The sequence below is a fragment of the Poecilia latipinna genome, unplaced genomic scaffold, assembly GCF_001443285.1.
Source record: "Poecilia latipinna isolate Pla-1442-1.1 unplaced genomic scaffold, P_latipinna-1.0 Scaffold87, whole genome shotgun sequence".
In the NCBI taxonomy this organism is placed as follows: Eukaryota; Metazoa; Chordata; class Actinopteri; order Cyprinodontiformes; family Poeciliidae; genus Poecilia; species Poecilia latipinna.
In genome coordinates, this window is record NW_015112703.1 from 521582 (window position 1) to 542376 (window position 20795).

General features: G+C 36.5%; 1 protein-coding gene across 6 annotated transcripts in view; it reads left to right on the forward strand.

Moving 5' to 3' along the window:
* The window catches only part of LOC106940117 (actin-binding LIM protein 3-like), a 44816-nt gene extending 24394 nt beyond the window's left edge, over positions 1–20422 (forward strand). For 2 of the 6 annotated variants that reach the window (XM_015022763.1, XM_015022794.1), the window contains 15 exons: positions 728–786; positions 2927–3010; positions 3520–3549; positions 4523–4634; positions 4874–4978; positions 6927–6977; positions 8385–8519; positions 9020–9084; positions 9371–9512; positions 14321–14350; positions 16257–16315; positions 17239–17305; positions 17411–17418; positions 17813–17893; positions 18488–20422. In XM_015022763.1, coding sequence (XP_014878249.1) covers positions 728–786; positions 2927–3010; positions 3520–3549; positions 4523–4634; positions 4874–4978; positions 6927–6977; positions 8385–8519; positions 9020–9084; positions 9371–9512; positions 14321–14350; positions 16257–16315; positions 17239–17305; positions 17411–17418; positions 17813–17893; positions 18488–18601 — 1142 coding nt within the window. In that variant the 3' untranslated portion in view covers positions 18602–20422. The remainder of the gene's footprint in view (positions 1–727; positions 787–2926; positions 3011–3519; positions 3550–4522; positions 4635–4873; positions 4979–6926; positions 6978–8384; positions 8520–9019; positions 9085–9370; positions 9513–14320; positions 14351–16256; positions 16316–17238; positions 17306–17410; positions 17419–17812; positions 17894–18487) is intronic. The other 4 variants (XM_015022769.1, XM_015022780.1, XM_015022774.1 and 1 more) reach the window with 4 other exon arrangements.
* The last annotated feature ends 373 nt before the right edge of the window (positions 20423–20795 follow it).

Below are 20795 nucleotides of genomic sequence, written 5' to 3' on the forward strand. Positions count from 1 at the left end.
TGATGCATCTTCATTGCTGAGGAATTTGAAGTGGGCTTTGTCACTTCATTGACGTATGCACCATGGGAAGGCTTCTGTGTGAGGATTTTATATTAAAGCACTAAACTTGTGAAGTAGGAAATCTTTTTGTCAGAAGTAACTTGCTGCTTCTTTTCCTCAGGTTCACTTTGAGCTAAAGAAGAATTTCCTTTTTGGGAGAATGTGGCCTTTACTTGTACAAGACTATTTGTGAAAACTATAAAAGTGTGGTTTCAAATTTTATAAAAAAGTATTGACAACATTTTGTGTATGGTTTTTCTGAGCTGGATGTTACATTTAGCCAAAAGTAGCATTAGTTTCCATTCTAAATCAAAGTAGAAAATAAATCCTGATTTTGATGAAGAATCAGTGAAGAATTAAACGGATTAAAGTGGGTTAACAAGACAAAATTCTGTCCAAACCAAGTTGCACTGATTTGTGCGTATGTAGCTACATATAGCTAAAGATTATTTTCCTCTTTGTCTGTGTGCAAGTGAACCAAAAGAGCTACAAGCCCAGTTCTTAGACCAGACCAGCTGCCTCCAAAGCCATAGAGCCTGTCGCCATCATGCACGAACGAGAGAGAGAGAGAGAGAGAGAGAGAGAGTCTGATCTGCTCCTTATATGATCCCATAAAGCTGCATGGCTGTTGCCAACACACAATAAACAAAGCTAACTGAGGTAGAATTGTGTATTTCTGTGTCTGTAGGTTCGGAGGTTTGGCACCCGATGTGTAAGGAAGCAGCTCGGCTGGAGAGAAAACTTAGGGTGAGTAATGCTCTAAGTACCATTACACTCCTGCTGTTTATCTCTCCTCATTAAACACAGAATCTGTAATTTCTCTCTCTCTCCAACCAGTAAATGTGTGTCAACATTGTCCAAGAGGGAGCAGCGGAGGGGTCCCTCCTTACCACTAGCTTCTGATTCATGTTGATTTGTTATTTTCTAATTTCCTTCAGTTGTTAATTGGGCTGGGAGAAACCAGTAGTCTTGTTTTCAGCTTTGATTAATTAGTTTAGTTTTGAGTTTAGCGTATGGCCCAGAATTTAACTACCATGTTATGTGGCTTGTTTAAAACCTTCATTACCTTTTCTCATTTTGGTTTATGTGTGTTTTGTACAGCATGTATATTTCTGTTGACCCTTTTGTATATATATGCAACTTATATTAGTGACCTCTGTTAATTCACAGCAACACGACTCTTTTGTCTGAGCAACACATAATTATTAGGCTCCATTTCAGGATTCAGTGTTTTGTTATTAGTATGACATTATTATTACATAGTTTGAGGAAGTGCAGGGGTCTACAGGTACATAAGAATCACTGTATTATCTACCCTGATGTTGAGGATCTGTTGGACGGAGCAGAAAGCCTTACTGAGGTTACAACTGCACTGTTCAAATAATATTTTAAAAATTACACCCCTGTTTAAAGGATTCATTTTAAATTAAATTGAAATGGGGAAAAACTTTTTTTTTCTCATCAGTACTGTGCAGATAGGCATCATAAACAAAGTCTCCTGCTGTTCTCTATGAGTTTATGAGTTTGGCCTTGACTGATGGAGTATCCAGCTCAAAATCACCTGATTCTGGTCAACAGTCATCGTCTTGGTGTTTTCCTGTGTTCAGTGTCAGTTTGCGTGGCTAAATAAAACTTAAAACTGCCAATGATTTTATTTGATTTTACTTTCTTCATCTGTTCTGTGGCAGACAAACAATGTTACCAAAAAGCAGACAGTAATGATTATGGGTTGTCCACAGGCTCAGATGTTTCTGGACTCTGTATGCTGTGTTGTTTTGGGCTGACTTTATGTGCTATATTAGAGAAAACAAAAGATAAAAATGCTCAATAATCCATTTCATGAAGATTTTTCATTTGTCCATTTAAATGCAGAATTTCAAAACCCATACAGAAAATTATTTTTCCAATGTCTTTACATTGGAAAACATTTGTACATGTCTGGGCCATACATTAACTCAAACTAAACTAAATTTATGCTAGTGTCAAATAATAAGCATTTGTACTGATATATATTGTCTTTTGGGTTTTTTAAACTTTTTTTAAAAGTTTTTTTAACACCAACCATGACAAACATCCATTTTTAGAGGACACTTTTCAAACCTAAGCTCTACTACTGCATTTTCATTAAATAGAGACAGTTTCTCTATTTAAAGCCTTTTTTGTTTACCAGTTAAAACTTTTGTATTTGCCTGGCTAGATGTACAGGAGCTTTTGAGTTATTGTAATCCCCAGAGTGTTACTAACATTGCATGATCTGACCTCAAGCTTAAATTGCTCGAATGTCCATTCTAGGAAAGATTAGAAACTCCCATGAATGTTGTCCAGTTGTCAAATAGTCTGTAAAGTGATGCAAACGAAGCTATTAACCCTTCCCAGACTGAAAGGCAGCAGTTCTCTGTTACCCCTGGTGTCTTTCTTACTTGGCATTGTGTGGGCAGACACCCGAATGCTCCAGACCAGCAAAGTGATGAAACCCCTGCGTTCACTGAGCTGCTCAAAAATATCATGCATTCAATTGTCCACTTTCTTTCTTGCTCACTCTTCCTCCCCCTCTCTATCCTTCTGTTTATCTTTTAAAAAAAATATATAGAATGTGTTTTATTTGAGAGGCCCATGTGTAAATAAAATGTAGATATTGATTAGTGGATATTTTTAATAATTAAACAATTTCTGAAATATCCTGGGGAATGTAGTGTGTTTCATGCCCCCTTGAGGCACAAGGTCTTAAAATTTACCTATTTGCTTTTTAGAAAATAATGCATTTGTTACTTTATCTTAACTTAGTAAGAACCAGGTGATTTTTAAAAAATAAAACCTTACAGATGTATTTGTCCTTGATTAGCTTAAATTCCTCATGTTCTTGCTCTTGCTCTTTTGCTTGACCCAGCAGCTGAGACGAACCTCTGAGACTGCATCCATTTCTCCTTCAGGTTCCTCTCCTCTCCTCGGCTCTCCTCACCGGCTCATCTGTGTGAGTAACTGCAATCACTGTTGCACCAAAGCTGCAGTGCTTACACCTTCTGTCTCTGTCAGTGCTGCCAGTCGAATGTCACTCACACTGACAGAATGATCTGTCCAGCTACCTGTGTCTCTGGATGCAAAGCTTATGTGAGAGCTATTTAAATAAAATCCTCAGCTCCAGGTTTTCTACTCAGGACTCCATATGTATTAGGTGTCCGTGTGTGAGTGCGTGCGTCCTTCTGTTTCTCTGACACTGATGTTTTAGGCTGTAAGCAGCTGGAGGCTCTGCCCAGGGTCAAAACCATATATGACATCCAGCAGCCACACATCATCCCTTATCAGGCTGAACATGCACACACTCGGTTCTTAGAAGATGCTGTGCAGAGACACAGCTGTGGACGAGTTCACACAGAATAAATAAAACTGTTGTTTCTAAGTTACATTGTCGTTAACATAAAGGAAAAGGACTAATTCTGATTCAGGATAACAATATTTAAACTCTCTGTCCTCCTCATGCAGTCATTGGGCTCCTTATCGCCATACGCTCATGTGAGTACTTCAGCCATTTGTCCTCCATTTCAAATGACCACATTATTATTATTATTATTATTATTATTATTGACTGCAATAACAACCGTTTGAATCTTGTATGTCAGAAAAGCACAATTACCAAACTTCTTCAGCTATTTACCCAAAAAGTCTTTGATTTACTGTTATCAATTCTTTTTTTTTTGTATTGTGGCTATTTTTCACATAAACAATTTTTATTTTTTGTAAATTTTTAAGTAAATTCCAAATTGCAATGCATTTGCAATTTTCATGTTCATGTTACACAAGTGTTTTCTTTTACTTGTGTAATATTTATATTATGAATAATTTTCTGTGATTTTGTAATCCCAAGTATAGGATTTATATGATTTTGATTCAATGACAGTATGGCTAAATTAACCGTATGATTAACTTATCCCACCTCGTCTGTTACAGTTTGAAGTGTTTTTAAACATTATGATTACTACCGGCACTCTGAAAGTAAATGTAACCAAGGAGGTATTTCCTCATAGAAAGTTCCTTACTTAAAAAGATATACAGTCAATGCATCTGCATGCGCCAGATAAAAAGTCAAAATTCAACACTTATTATGAATGGTATGTTTTATTATCTTTCCCATTGTGAAAAATGGCTCAATGCAGGTCATATTTACACCTAAAGGGAACAGGAAATCGAGGCTTTATAAATTAAGCGTTTTTTTGACACACGAGTCAACTTATAAAAGTAATGTTTATATTTATTTTTTTTAATAGTATATATTAGTCGAGCCATGAATTATTTGATATTTCCCCCCACTAAATAAATGTGATCTTTCAAAATAATTTTATTTCATATCATATATTTAGTATTCTAATATTTTGTTGAGACGATGAAGGCGAAATGGGTTTGAAGGTATTTACTATTCTTTAGATCTACAGCTGGAGGAAGCTGTAGAAATGTTTTACATAGGAAACATTTCTCTGTTTGCGTTCAGGACCTCTTGGACAGCGTCGAGTTGAGAAAGAGACTTTCTTCCAGCTCTGCATTCTCAGAGTCTCCTGCACATGGTCACCACGGAGGATCCCCGCTGCATTATTATCTCCCCGGTAACAAGAAAAGACTCGCATACGCAGAGAAAGTATGGTGTCCCTACCTGACAATACAAGCTATAACACAACAAGCAGGTGTATTGTTATTTCAAGAGAGCAGTACATCAGGGACGGACACATATGACTTTACACACTCATCAGATTGTGAGTCCTTTTCGTCTCTCATTAGTCTCTGTCTTTCTGTTTGGCCCATTAATGTTTTGGGTTCTGTCACTGCTCGCCTGCGCCGACTGCAGGCAGTGAGAGTGGCAGGAGTTCACCATATTACACTCAACCAGAGCCCAGGTGTACCACACCCACCTCCTCCACCTTCCAAGTTCCCAAGCATTTCCATGTCCCAGGTAGGCTCTGATGCATTACCCTGACCTCTGACCCTGTTCACAGACCAGAATGGGCCCATTTGCAATTCAGACTACAGTTGAAGTATTTGTGAGAAGGAACTTTAGGTTGTGAAAATGTCAAATTATTATTCTCTGACTATTTATCAGAAGATAATGCAATGATATACAGTGATGCCACTAATTTGACCACCTTTTTTGGTAACTAATAATCTAACACGTTACTATTTCTAAACCAGTTAAAGTGACTAATTTGTCATTGTGCGTTAGTATTTTTGTAATTTTTCTTTGTAAAAATCAAAATGGTCATTTTGCTGGATGGTTGTGCATAGGTGCGGTGCATTGCTCTGCTGTGCTGCCTTGCGGAGGCAGTATGAACACTCGTTGACTATAAAGGGTGTGTAATAACTGCGGCGGCGCTGAGACACAGAGTGTAAGACCAAGAACACAACTTTTCACACTCGGATCAGATTTTTACCTAAGACACGGACTTCATCACTCTACAGTCCGTCAATGCACCATTAGACAGTCAGACTTAGAGAAACTTCCACCAGGTAGTGCAGAAACTGCAGGTGGCCTACAAAAGTTTGAGTTTGGTGCAAATAAGTGATTATTTTTTCTTTATAAAAACATGTATTTATGTTTGGTAAGCTTAACAGAGATGGTCTTTATTTCATTTTTCCTTAAAAGCTACATTTCTCCAGGAGACTGTAAGTTAAACTGACATTGAGACATTATTATGTTAAAAATGCTTCCAGTAGAATAGGCATCAGACAGGAAGGTTTTGTTGGTTTTTGGGTGTGGCTGAGATTAAATTATATACCGGTGGACATCATTTACTTGTAAGGTCACTTCTTGTACTGGATTTTATAGGTTGTCATAATTTTGGAAGTTAAATCAATAGGCACACAACAAATTTCAGATTTTTATTTAGAAAGAGGCAGAACTTTTTTCTCTTTTTAGTAGAAAATCATTTTGATTGAAATCTTTTAGGCTTTCTATCTACCAACTAATGCTAGCTAATTTAATTTACACTCTCCATTAACCATTTACCTATGAATTTAATGCTGAACTTTGTCATTTTATCTTGGTTCATTTCCCTTTAAAAACCGGCATTCTTTCACTGCAGTCCTCTCATTTGATTCCTCCATGTCATTCCCACTTCAGCCCATCTCTACATGCTACATTTTTTCTCTTTTTGTTTGGAGATGCTTGCCAGCCCTGCATTAGCAATTGTTTCTTCCTCCGCAACAAGAACAAGGAAAAAAAAAATGTTTTTGGCGCATGCTTTTATCCGAAATGCTCCACAGAACAACATGCACACATTTACCAGGCATGGTCTGCTGGGGTTTGAAGCCTTTACATTGGATTGGTGGCACTCCTTGTTCAGTGAGTTGAAATGCATACACAAATATTTTGATTTTTTTTTTCTTTTTTAATGCAACAAACCTTTTGAGATGTATTTTGACATGAATGTGGGGATTTCTCTGCATCAATACAAATCAATGCAGAACAATGACCAAGTTTATCCCTCTTTTTCCTAATATTCTATCTTACATTCCTCTGGCTCTTCCTCTCTTGAACGGCTTTCTTCGCTCTTTTATTTTCCTACCTTCCTCTTTTTTTTGACTGAGTGCTGTAAAGCTGTTTAAGTCATCCTCTCTGCATGTCAATCAGTTTGTCTGGATGCACAGCAGCATCTTCGCTGTACCCAGAGCTCCTACACAACTCCATATGACTCGACTTTCCAGATATTTTGACCCTTTATGTTTATTTTAAAACATTTAATGCAAAAGTCGACGGTGCATTTATAGAAGATATTTCCAGATAGGAAGGAAGAAAGCACCATGTTTGTTACATCTATGGTAAATGTGTTCTAGATCAAGAAGAGAACTCTTCCTCCTCTCAGACTAAGTCTTGCTCTGAGTCTCTGTCATTTTGTTTTCCTCAGCGTCTGAAGAAAGCAACATTTATAGGAAACCCCCCATTTACAAAAGACAAGGTTAGTGAATTTTGTGCAGTGTTCTGGATTTTATTACCAGCGTTAGGTTTCATTTCTGCCGAACCAGCTGATTCATGAATATGTTGTATTGTTTTCTCAGCAAAATACTATTTACTCACCTAATGAAATGGGAAAAGCTACGTCTCTAAAGTGGAGTCATTGGGTAAATCCATTTTCTAAAAGCCTCCACAGACTCCACTTAGAAACAAATTATTTTGCAAGTTTGCATATATGGAGCCCTACTAAATAATAATAAATTTTTGAATCATATCTCTCTTCAAGCATCACAAAAAAAAAAAAAAATAAATAACATGTTTATTTATATAAAATTAATTGTATGGCAGCATATTATTCAGGCATTTTTGGGAAATTAGTAAGCAAATTTATCTAAACCAAGTCCCAGGTTGTCAAAGCTTTTTTTTATTATATCTCCTTTTTATTGAGTTAAGTTAGTAATTAGTAATGCATTAATTATGGACCATGTTGATGCATAAAACATTTTGAAACTCACTGTTCCAGCAATGAAAAAAAAAAAAAAAACATGGTGGAATTTAATATTACCAGCAGCTAAAGGAAAAAAATACAACTTTCTGTGTCGACATAGAAACACAGAGTTAGAATAACATAACATCACAGTTATGCCATATATCAGTATGAAATCATACAAGAACTGATTGTTGATGACTTTGCTGAAACTAAATCAAAGAAAAGCAGAGACTTGAGGATGCAGGAAACTGACAGTTGTTGTCAAATCAAAAAATAGATGACACATTCAGCAGGTGATTTAAGAGGTAAAATCAACCGAGAGAAGCGTTGCCAAACACTGAGTTTGTAGGTGATCCATCAGAGCACGCACAGAAGTGGAGCCTGCAGAGTTACAGTTCCTCAGAAAGATCTCTGCATGATTTACGCCGGGCTCCAAAGTGCTGACAAATCTTTCTCTTGAGTGAACTGGAGGTTTGTGATTTAGGTTGAGTGGATGAAGTTAAATTTTGCAGCTTGAATCATTTTTGCAAAGCGATTTTTGCATTATGGCAAAATATCACAACGAGACAAGAATACTGCCTATTTGTACTGCAGCTCATATAAGAAGGGATTTATATGTCTTTCGACTGCGCAAACACTATAAAGCCAAATTGATGTAACTTAAACCAACACATGGCCTTTGCTATCTGTCACAGCCACTTTCTCTCTAATCTTTCTTGTCATTTCACTGAGACTTGTTACTAAAAATCAAAATGCCAACGATCCCCGCACTCCTATCCTTTAGTTAGATCTATAGGTTATTCTGATAGTAGAATTATTGAAGTTGTGGTATTTCCCCCCCTTATCCTCCTCCAGTTTAGCAGGAATGGGAACAATAAATAATAGTTTTAAAGTATGCTTTTTTCCCTGCCTTTTTGTCAGACATTCCTGCATCTCCAACCAACAGGAGTAAGATCAATGAGAATCTCATCAATTCCAGTCGCCTTTCCACTTCCAACTGCAACAGCCTTTATCACACAGACTCCAATTATTTTCCGTATGGTGGCTCTCCAAAAGGTAAATCTCCTTTGCTTCAACTCTCCTTCTTACACCTCTGCAAAATTCTTCAAACAAAATTAAAGTATATTAAATTAGGATTTCATATGAGAGAAATCACAAATCAATGTATGATTGTGAAGAAAAAGTAAAAATGTTACATAGATATCAACACTTTATTTCAGAGTGAAAGGGGTTAAATACAAATGTTTATATAATTTGAAGAGTTTTATAGTAAGAATTCATTTAAAATTAATTCATGCACTCACCGCAAGTTGTTGGCATGTCACATAATGTGCTAGTAAAAGATGATTGTCTGTATAACATGATGAAATGTTACTAAGTTCAGGAGTGATTTGCATAGGACCCTGTGTGAGGATACGTCGCTCCAAGTACTCACACAGCTGAAGGACATGTTACAGCTAAATGCACATCGTAGCTTTAAATAAGCATTCTGCTGTCTTCTCACTCGCCATCGTTTATCCCTTCATTTCCTCATCCTCCCTCCATCTTACCTCCAGTCTCCAGAGTGAGGAGGTTTTCATCTGGAGGAGAAGAGGATGGATGGAATCATAATATAAACAAGGTGAGAAAGTAAGATTGTTTCCTTGTTTAATAATTGAAATAAGTGTTAATATTTTATGAGTGAGCTAATTAAAAGGTTCTTTCCAACCTCACCCATTGGACACTGAATTAAAGTGAATCTCTCCTCTTTCTTATTGGCTAAATATTCTACCATCTGTAACAACAAAAATCCTTTTTTTAAGTCATCATTTATCAAAATCCGTTTTACGAAAATGTGGAAGTTTTAACATTATGCATTTTTAAATATTTATCAATATTGTGATATTTTGTTTTCTTCCTACACTCAGGGAATTGGCAGGATGATCTTAAAGGAAGAGATGAAGGCACGATCCGGGGTCCAGGACAACAACCACTGGAGGAGTGCGCGCAGCTCCCAGAGTAACAGCAAGGAGACACTAAACAATCTGGAATACAGCTCCCTTAATGGCTGTAAGTCTTTGTGTTTAATAGCTTTACATTGTGAATGTGTCACTGAGGGATTTTAAATCATCTGCACAATGGTAACTTTGTTGTTGTAAGTGTTTTGTTTGGCCGGCAGCATTTCTGCTGCTTCTTTCCTAAAAATTACTCAGAAAAATCCAGATTGGGAAACTGTGTAGAGTAATAAAGGCAGATGTGCTGGGAATGTTTTTCTTTTTTTTTTAAGTTTACTCTTGTTTATTTGTCTATATTTTGATTCAGGTTCCCAGTTATGACATTCCCCTCTCTCTCCTATAGTAATTAATTGTTTTGTTAATGTACTGAACTGAGGACTTAAGAGCTTAAACACAGTTAGAGCTAAAAAAAAAAAAAAACATTTTCTTAAGCAGTAATATCTGAAAATAAACATTTCTTCTTTTGTCTTTTCTGTGTAATCCAGGCAAAATGTAAACTTAATGTCATAGTTCATGACTAATTCAAATTAAGATGGTAAATATAACACAAGCCTTAAATTCAAATTAAAAGTCAAATTAAAGCTTTTTATGCTTTAGAAAGTTCTTACACAGCCTTCATAACTGAGAGAGCATGCAAGTTTATGTAAATATTTTCCCTTTGTACATAAAAATGGAGAAAAAAAAATTATAAAAAAATATATTTATTTGTCTCACCAATGCTTAATTGAATTGAAACAGCAGATTTAATGCAGTAATCTGTATACCTGAGACTGGAAGTTATTTAATGACCAAAATATCTTGCTTCCCATTTGCATTGAAATCTATTTTTTTTATATTTTAAAAACACAATGATTTTTTTAAAATAATTATAAATCGGTGTGTTGAAAAGTATGGAAGCATTTACATTATCTCTGTGAATGTAAATAGACAAAGTTTTACTCTGCTAAACCTCTCCGAAATCTAATAGAAAGATTGGTTAAATACCCTCTTAGAGTCACACTAGAGGTCTGCAATGCAAACACATAAAATCAAGGTTAGCTAACTGGGCTGTTCTTTAAGTCATTTGAGGGGTGACTTATGATCTTTAGGCACCAGTAGTCAAAGTAAATACAAAGCATGAATGAACAACAAAAAACAATATTCAACTTTTGTTTTTGTAATGAAACTTCACAAACTGAAAAAGAAAAAAAAAAACCTAAAGCAAAAGGCCTGTTTTTGCCAAACTAGTGCGTCACTTTTATTCTAACAATAATAGTAATACTTACTTACTTATAGATTGTGACTAGTGTTGTAGAAATTTTATGAAGGAATGAGAATCTGTTTCAATAAGTAGAGAAAGATTAATCGTTGTCTTTAAGTTTCTTTATTCGAAGGCAAAAGCGTTCGAAGACCCGTCTCACTGAGCGCAGTCAGGAGAAGAGCCCTGAGCAACACACATCACATAGTTATATAGTCACAGCAAGACAAAGACCCTCCCAAAGTCTGATGTTATCTCTACTGGCAGATGGGCCACAGAGACATCCTGACCCCCTCCTCATGAACTATCTCTCACCTCTTGGAAGAGATGATTTTTATGGCAGGATGGAGAGCTGATAAGGATTTCAGGAGGAACTACTAACACTTCTTTGTCAGTTCATGGGGTCAGGTAAACAGGGTACAAACTACATTTCACACATCAGTCCTTTAAGACAATTATCAGATCAAGCATTTTACCCAAGATGTCTTCAGGTCTCTTCTGCTATCACGGCTGCGGAAACATCTAAACATTATCTGCAAACTCACTTAATGGAAAAACACATTTTACAGAATACAGCAGATATAATCCGTGCATAAATTGTAAAAAAGTATCATCAGTTCCATCAAGAATGAAATAAGACTAAATACAAAATTTTCTATCACACTAGTACAGTACAGTTTCCATGTTTAATTATAAATTGTCCAAGGTCAGTGCAAGTGGTCACCCAGGACTCTGTGACACTTCCCCCACATACCGAAGCATCAGCAGGGGGAGTTTCCCATCTCTTTATTAACTCCTCCCTCAGCCTCACTTCCCTCTCTGCCAGCAGCAGCTGAAAGAACGACGCAAAGATGGAGTGAGTCATAAAGAAGGAGCAGGTGGGAATAGATGGAGGCCAGGTGAGGAAAACAGGAACAGCGAGAAGGGTTCTAACAGAAGAGGCAGGGGAAGCAAATACAACAGAAATTGAATTAGATGTACTAGACAGAGAGGGGGAGAGGGTATGAGGAGCTAAAGCAATTTGGAGCTGCTCTAAGAAGATGTACGACGTTCTCCCTGGAGGTAAATCAGGGTCAGAGAGCGAATGAAAGAAATGAACTCTGCGCTCAAGAGGCGTCACAAAGAAATGTCGTACAGAATCACAGTGGGTTTTATGGTGATTGCTGGTATTATACAGATTAGATTAATCCAGACTCTTTTGCGCTTGTCTGCTCTGTAGACAGGCCTAATTTATCTGTGAAGTGTAAAAAGTATTTAGAGCATTAGAGGAAATCCAGATGTGTTTGGTTATATTTAATAAGAATAAATTCCCCTAATTTTAGTCTTCACCCTGAACAAAGGGAATCACGCAGGCCAACAGCAGTTATGAGGACTTGGGGACTCTCGATGCCAACAGTCCATTAGGCAGGCCCATTTAAACATTAAAAGGCAAAAAATCAACAAAAAATATCTACACGTGTCCAAATGGAGTTGAAAAGCTCTCAGGCGTTGAAACCAAGGCTGATTTTGTATTTTTGCAAATTTATATTTTGGATTATATTTTGCAAATTTTGAATAGGACACCAGGGTTTCACAAGCAAACGAGTATTCAGCTTCTATTTCTGGGCAAAATAATGTCGATGGTCATAAATATTGGTTTCCATTTAAATCTGTGAAGTGCACGTATCCCTGCACCAAATCAGTATAAGTAAACAAACAGGCTTTAAAAGTTTTGTCAACCAATCTGAATCAGCTAGAAGTGGACATTTTATTTTACAGCTGAGGAGAATCATTGCAAATATTTTGAATGTAGCAACAAAACTTTTTTTTAATTTTTATTCTGTGCCTGCTATATTTTAACATGAAATCTAATCTGAAAATTATTGCTTGCTGACTTGTGCTTCAAATGCAATTGCTATAGCATGCCTGCGTGGTAAAGAATAATAATTTATGCAGACTGTAGCTGCAGTGCTGGTTCATATTTTATATGATGTGTAGATTTTGATGGTGATTATGCTTAGAGGGACAAATCCTCAGACAGCTGATGTTTTATAGATGTCCCACAGCAGCTCGGTTTATTACTTTCCTCCCACTGAAAACACTGAACCACCAGCAGTTGTCCTTTTACTTCCACAAACTAAATGGGCAAAGTCACCAATGATGCCTCAGTTACAAAGATCTGAAAAGGCAGTAAAGTGTTTAATTGATGTTCATATTTATATAGTTCTAAACTTCAAAGTCCATCAAATAAAACACATCTGAGGCAGATGTTAATATTTAAATATATAAGATAGCAGTGTTGCAAATGGAAAAAGAAAATCACCGTCTTCAATAAACTTTTAATAAAAGGATCTCTGTGGTGCTACTGAAAGATTTTGATTTACTACAAAAGTATTGTTAGCTGTACAACTTTTCCCCTTTTTTAAGATGCTACAATCACAAACTTCAATAATGTTTGCTTGGATTTTATGTCTTATACCAGTACAAATGGAGGAAAAAAACCACATAATTTTTCATTTTATTGTAGCTCTGGCTGTTTTAATTAGGGTGGTTGTCCTGCTGCAAGTTCAGTTTTAGCCTCAGTCTCAAGTGTTTTTCAGTCTAAGTTTTCTGTTTCCTTGTATTTATTTCCATCCATCTTCCCATAAACTTTAAATTCTCCCTGCTGGAGAAAAGCATCCTAAAAACCATCATGCTGCCACTGATGTTTTTCACAGAAACAAATTAATGTTCCACTAAATGTTGTATTTTTGGCGGTCAGAGTGGCTTGTTGCCTTCAAAGTGGTCTGCTCCTTGACTTTATGCAGCTGCTGGTTCTCTAATGTTCTCTGGCAAACCATCACAGAACAACTGTGTTTATATGGAGATAATAACAGTGCATCCAAGTTGAGTATCTACTGATTAGGTGACTTCTGGGGGCATTTGGTTTCACCTGACTGTGTTTTGAGGTATCAGAGTATGGGAGGATGAATAAAAATGTATCAGTAAGAAACTCTAAACAATTCATAATTTCCTTCCTCTTCATAGTTTGCTGCTACTTTGTGTTGTCACCAAAATTAAGAAACAAATGTGGTTGTAATGGTGAAAAAGCTCAGAGGTTATTGCATGGTACTGTATGCCTTCCCACCCACTGAGCCCTGGTAATAGATGCCACATCCCCTCCAACCCTGAAGAGGAAATGGATGGAAAATGAAGCTGTTTGGAAGATGGATGGATGGATGGATGGATGGATGTCTTTTTGAAGACTTGTTCTTGATTTTTTTTCCCCTTAAAGAGAGATGTTTTAGTTGATTGCAGTATAAATAACATTTCTCCTCCATAATGTTGGATTTTTAATATAGTATTTCAAATTAATTTTCTGCAGTGCAGGCACAGTAAAGATGTCAGGAATAAAATCCAGAATTTCTTTAATGTTGTGATATTTTTTCCATCTTTAGTTTGATTCTGCAGATATCTGGGGAGAATTGTTTCTACTAAATGATTAATGGAAGTACATTTCCTGCTCCAGTTTTCTGAAATTCTGTTCATATTTACAAGGCAATCTGATTGTTGCAAGTGATAAGCAAAAATTACAGATAGGTTTGTGTCTTAAGAGTGAGAATCTGATGAGAATAAAACATCTAACCTTTATCTTCTTTACTTCTCAGCCCCCAGATCCACTTTAAGTGCAGACAACGGTGAGTTTATGGTTCTTCGAGGCATTTTGTTTATCCTCAGCTAGTTGTCTCCCCCATCTTCTTCATCCTCTTGTTTCTGCTGTGACAGAAGCAGCAGAGCTTTGAGTGGGAGATTGTTATCAACTCGCTGTGCCACACAAGCACAGCTCAGTCTTTAGGGTTACAGGTGGGAGGATGAATGGAGCTTCATCTCAGGTTTATTTTTATCAACTTTTTAAGGAAAGGAAACCGATTCAAAATTCACTGACTTGAAACCGTGCTGCCATCTGTTTTGTAACATCCCAGTATGTACAACATTAGAGTGGATGTTCACCAGGAAGCGCCGTGTCACAGCTATGCGAGTTCACTAGTTCATGGGGGAATAAATGGATCACAAGGTGGAGCGGCATCTGGAGAGGCTCATAATAATCGTCTTGCAAGCGGGAGACTCCTGTCCCAGTATGAGTCCCTTAGGAAAAATAAACACAAGAATTATGTGTAATGAATGGGATTTATATTGTGTGAATGAGGATGGAAAATATAATTAAGGATTTGTTTTCTAAGCAAATTTTAATGTCACACAGTAGATTGAGTTTGATTCTGGAGATTGTTAGGGATTTTTTTTTTACAGAACCCCAGGATACTTCAGGTGACAAAGCATTTAATACGTTTCTAAAATGGAATCACATTAAATGGAACCAAGCTACATAGAATGAGTTTTTACAAAGATTGGGGAAGAAGGCCGGGACAAAAGAAGAGATTATTAGGATTTCATTTTGTCTAACTCAGGGAAAAAATGTTTTAAACAGGACTGAGAAGAATGAGTGGGATAAAAAATGAGGGTTTTAAACAGGAAATTTAGACCCCTGATTTCCCAAACCATCTAACAGATCTAATTGAATGACCAAGGCGAATAGTTTTTATTGGTGGTAGAACTCAAATTCCTTAGGTCGACTCGAAACACCTGTCAGTATTCTGCTGCATCATGCCGTTCTTGCCTTTAGCTCTCTGGCATCGCTGTGCAATCCAATTCCTCTGAACATGAAAATGAAGAAGGGAGAAAAGATAGACTGAGTGAGGAATGGGTGGGTGGGGGGAGTTAATATCAGGGGAGGAGTCAATGATGAAGACTTGGAAAAAGAAAGAAATAAGGAAGGGAAGAGAGGAAAAACAGTTAATGTGAGACTCTGCTGCCCTCTGCTGGCACTGATGCAGCAGTACAGGCAGCAAATCCATCACCTGCCTCAAAGACAAATGCCCCTCTGTGAGGAACAGAGGGGCATTTAATGTTTCAATATAATAATGTAGAACAAGCAAAATAAAAAGAAATCCATGCATTTGTAGATTTTCATCATGTCCTATATGGCCCATGTTTGATCATTGTGCAACCAGAGACTCAAATGTTTCTGAGGAATTTACTATTGAATGCTTTAGGAATGAAGCTACAGTTTACAGTGTGTGGTTTAAAAAACACTCGTGCATTGAATTTTCAGTCCAAATAGTAGGAATTGTTTCACCATCAGGATACCCTCAGACTGTGGTACAAAGACGGATTAGAAGTCCTTTTCTAATCTTTCAGCAACATGTCCGCAGGCTCTGCTGAGCTGCTGCTTGGATTCCAGAGATTCTGAGCAACTATCATTCACCGTCTGCATATAAGCTTAGTCAATGCCTCCTTGTAAATAAATGCATAGCAGTGGTAAATAATGGTGGCTTATTGTTGCATGAAACATGTATTTGTATTTGGAAGCAGGTAATATCTTCAATAAGGTTTGATTCTGTTTAAAAGTTTTGTTATATGAATTAAAACATTTTAATAGTTGGCCATCTTGCTCCTCTCAAAAAGAACAAAAAGCACTGAGGTCTGGAGTGTTTTCATACTGTGTTTTTGTTGGTTTGATTGTGGTTTTCTGTTTGTTTTTTCCAGACTCGTACACTGCCAAATCTGCCTCGTTGCCAGGCTACGGCAGGAATGGACTGAACAGGGTACGGTGGTCGTGGTTTCTGGAGCATGTGCTCCTCCTGCTTTCATTACAGTCTGTTTCCTCTGAGAATCTTTGAGAATTATTGAGTTTACCAAGAGTTTCCCCTGGTAAAAAAGTAATTTATGGAGCTGTAATAATGCTATAAATACCATGTATAGTTTAATTTAATTGCTTATTATTCCATTTTCTTTGAAGGAACACCAAATTTGTAATGACTAATTAATAATCATAGTAGGCCCCATAGTCTAAGCAAAGACCTTGTTATTTTTGCCCTCAAGTTGTGATTTGAGTATGTCCATTTTTTATTTCTTAACATTGATTCACATAGTCAATGTGTACCTAAATGTCTACTGAAGAAAATGAGTTGATAAATAAAAGGAAAGTTCAAAATGTAACATTTTGCTTCACAAAGGCATAGTTGGTTTGAAAAATCTCATGAGAAACAGAGAGGGGTACATGAGTGCAGTCCTCATGCTTTACTTTGCTGCTTAACCTATAAATGTAGCACAATATAAAGAAAAAAACAAAAACAAGCTTTTCAACAGTGTGAGAGCAAAGAAAGCGTTACAACAAAAATAATTAGCCAAGTGCAGAATTCCTTTCTTTTTGTGCTCAAGTTTGCAAGTATATGAAATGAAGAGGCAAAATGATCTGCACTGACTGGGGCAGGTTGTAAGAAAACAAAAGAAAGACATCGATAGAAACAACTGGGCCAAGTCCTTCATTGCCTGCTGAAGCTGAAACTCATTTGTAATAGTTTACTTTCCAAGACCAAGGGAGACAAGTGGTGTTGTGTTATTATGATGAAATTTTGGAAGCAACAATAAGCTGACTTCATGGGTTTCTGCTGCATTCTGAACAGCTGAATTATTCTAGTTTTAACTCCTTCGTATGGTCCAATCTGCTTTTACTCTTCTCCCACAGCCTGGGAGTGCGGACACAGATTATTACCAGTACGACAGCAGTAATGCAGTTAACTGGCAGATAAGAGGTAAGCCTGTTAAGCTTAAAGCCTCCTGATGCATATTTTGCTCTGAGTGTTAGTATCTGGGGTTCTCATTCACCATTATCTCCTTTTCTTCTTGTTGTCTTTCAGAATACAAGGTAAAATACAGCAGCCACTGCAAGAAACCCGTTAATGAGTCTAGAGGGGAAAGTCTAGATCAGGCTGTAACGGATGAGAAAGATGCCAGTTAATATTGACTGGTCAGAACTGGCCCCCTTTAGTGAAAGGTCTTATTCTTGGGGTCTGAATCACTCTCTAATCAAATGCAAAGAAACCTTAACAGAAGGAAATAATATGCAAAACGAAAAAGAAAATTGAAAACCTTGCTTTGGACATCACTTTTTTCATTCATCTGTCAGATTATGGGTCAGAGCCTTATTAAAATGTCAGTTATTTTAAATATTCACATTTTTAATTTCTCATTTGTAAATATTAATATATTAATAGGTCAGAAACAGACAAGCATGTATGTGTTTTTGTTATATCTGTTAGATCTACCCATACGAAGCTTTGATGGTGTCAGTAAGAGGGCAGCAACGTCTTCCCAGCGACGTGGACAGAGCCTGTCTGGAGGTAAATGGCTTCTGATTTCATTTTCTATTTAAATACTTTCTTTCTTTTGCTGACAGTATTGGGATTTTGCAGCTTAGCAGATACATGGGACTATTTAATTCATAACTGGTCACATAGCAGCTCATTTTTTCATTTTACTAAAACAAAAGCTACAATTTCCACTAAAGTAGTGCTTTTACCAGTGTGTTTATCAAAATAACAATGAACATACTAATATCAGTTAACATATGCATTGCACTGATGTATATGACAAAGGGAAACATAGTTCATGGTGCCAAGAAACGACCTGCAAGATATGGCTGTCTGTTGGTTCAAATATTGACTAAAATACAGTAAACCAATTTGAGCTTTACAAATACTTACAGGTGCAGGTAAACCACTCATTTCAATAAAAAGAATCCAGAACCAACCAGCTTTCTGGCTGATTTCCTATCCTCGTCTTTTTCTTAAAGTTTTGACCTACCAATATTAATTTTAGTCAGTTCTGATTTGGTTTTGTAAATTATACCAGAAGACTTGCATTTTTTCATAGCCTTTCCTTTTTTGCCTGCAGCATTATGATTATTTTTATTCCTCTCGTCTTTCCTTGCACAGCGTCACCTTTCACCAGAAGAGTTTTATCGAGTCTTTGGCATGTCCATGTCTGCCTTTGATCACCTGGCTCAGTGGAAAAAGAACGAACTGAAGAAACAGGTCCGACTCTTTTAGGAAAAGTCACAAAACCCAGTCGATTCTGCTGCAGTCCAGATGGAACATCAATAGTGCTCTGAATTCTGCTTCCAAAAAGATTTTACTAGGACTGTATGCTGAACAGAAAGCATCAGGTCTGACAAGTTACAACTGATATGCACTAAGGTTTATTTAGCAATAACTGTAAGGGCAGCAAGGGAAAAACTGGATGATGGAAGCCTGCAAGAAATGTACTAATTCTTCAACAGAAAGCATTACTGTCTGTTGAAGCAGACAGTAATGCTGAGTGTGATGCTGCTTCCCCGCCTTGCACCAGCAGGTGGCAGTGTGTTCCAGTCTTAGTCAGAGGTACTGCCATGCAGAAAGATTCATGTTGAAATGTGATGCTGGTTTTGAAAATCAGCAGATCAGAAGGATAAAGGATCCAACTTTACCCAGAAACTGCCCTCAAAGACATGAAAACGTCATAGCAAAATAAACTCTGTGAGAATCTAAGTGTTAAAGTTACTAAATATTATGGTTTTTATAAATTACAACTACTGGAAACCAAAACTTCTCTAATGTTTTTGTATTGTGTAATTGTGTATTTAATTTCTATTCGAGGTTATCTGAAGCCATATCAACATTAGGACTTTTGTACTATTTACTGATATGTGGTTTGAAAAAAAATAAGTAAATGTGACTGAGCTGCGATGTGGCTCTGAGTGTACAGAACTTTAAAGTAAGTTGTAGGTTTAGTGCCTAAAATGTTCATGGGTTTTATTTAAAGAAAGCTTATTTAGTCTCTCTTGAGCACTTAAATCCTGATATAAATCAGGCTGACTAATAATGAGTCTGTGTGTGGGTTAACATTATATTTTAATGAAGGATATTTAGTGTAGAGAATTCTGAAAAATGGAAATGAGAAAAAGAGATGACAAAAATCCATATGGGTTGCATTAACAAACGTATGTGTGCGTGTGTGTGTGTGTGTGTATTTGGGTTTACAGATTGCAACAATGTATCACTTTTACAATATTATCACACTCAAACTCTTATTTTGTATTTGTTGGAGGTATTTGTTATTATTTATCATCTACAATTCCCTGTCTTTCAGTACAGCTTCTAAGTAATTATTATGATTTATAATGATCCATCTACCCATTTGTTATCAAATACACTCGATATGCTTATCCCTTGAGGGGTTGTGAGAAGTGCTGGTGCCTGTCTCTAGTGATTTATCATGATGCATTAATTTGTTTTTCATCTATTTTAAATGCAGACATACATGCACTGCCCTAATTTGCACCGCTAATAACATATTAAAAAAAGAAACAGAGGAAATAAATATTACTTTATATTGCAGTAGCTTACAGTAAGTGATTTCTTTCATTTTTTAAAAATTTAATTTGAATATATTGACTGGGGGAAAAAAATCCATCTTTGTTTCTTTGTCTTTTTTACAAAACTAATTGTCATAATTACTGGCATCCTCGACAACTGTTTTACAACTTTTCATTTATCCTTGTAGAAGTTTTTTGTTTGCTTTTCATCTTGGTCAGTAAGGAGGAGAGTGTGAGTGAAACAAAAAATAAAGCCTCCACAGCTCCTCAGAAAAGAGCAACTGAATTTTTTTTCATTGTGATATTATGCTGCTGTAATAAGTCATGAATTCACCTTCACAGCTTTTACACACTTTTCCAGAGGCTTTTTTGCAAGCTTACGCAAAGTATTCTGTGGTAATCTTATTTTTATCTTGACATTATGGAATAATTTTCTTTTCATAATTTTGTGAGAAACTTTTCTTAAGCTAAAAGCCATAATCATCACAATGAACAGAAATAAAAACATGAAACCACACTGTGTGCAATGGATTTCATTTATTAAATTGAGTAACTTGAAAATGTTCATTTGGGGGTTATTCCAAATTATGAGATACACATGTACAAGAAACAATAAAACATTATTTCAGTGCTTCTGCTGAAATAATGTTTTAATAGTGTAGGACAAATTTTAATTGTATATTATACCCTAATATAGTGGCTAAATTCTCTGCTATGCAAGAAATGCATCTAAAAGTTGCAGTAACCAAGTGTTTGAGTACTTCAGTAAGGCAGCTCTGCTTTAATGGGGTCTTACAGATTAGATCATTTGTGTCTAAAGTTAATTTTTTAGGGATTTTTCAAACCTAGAGGATAACATACACAGATATTACTAGGCCCTGATTATGATG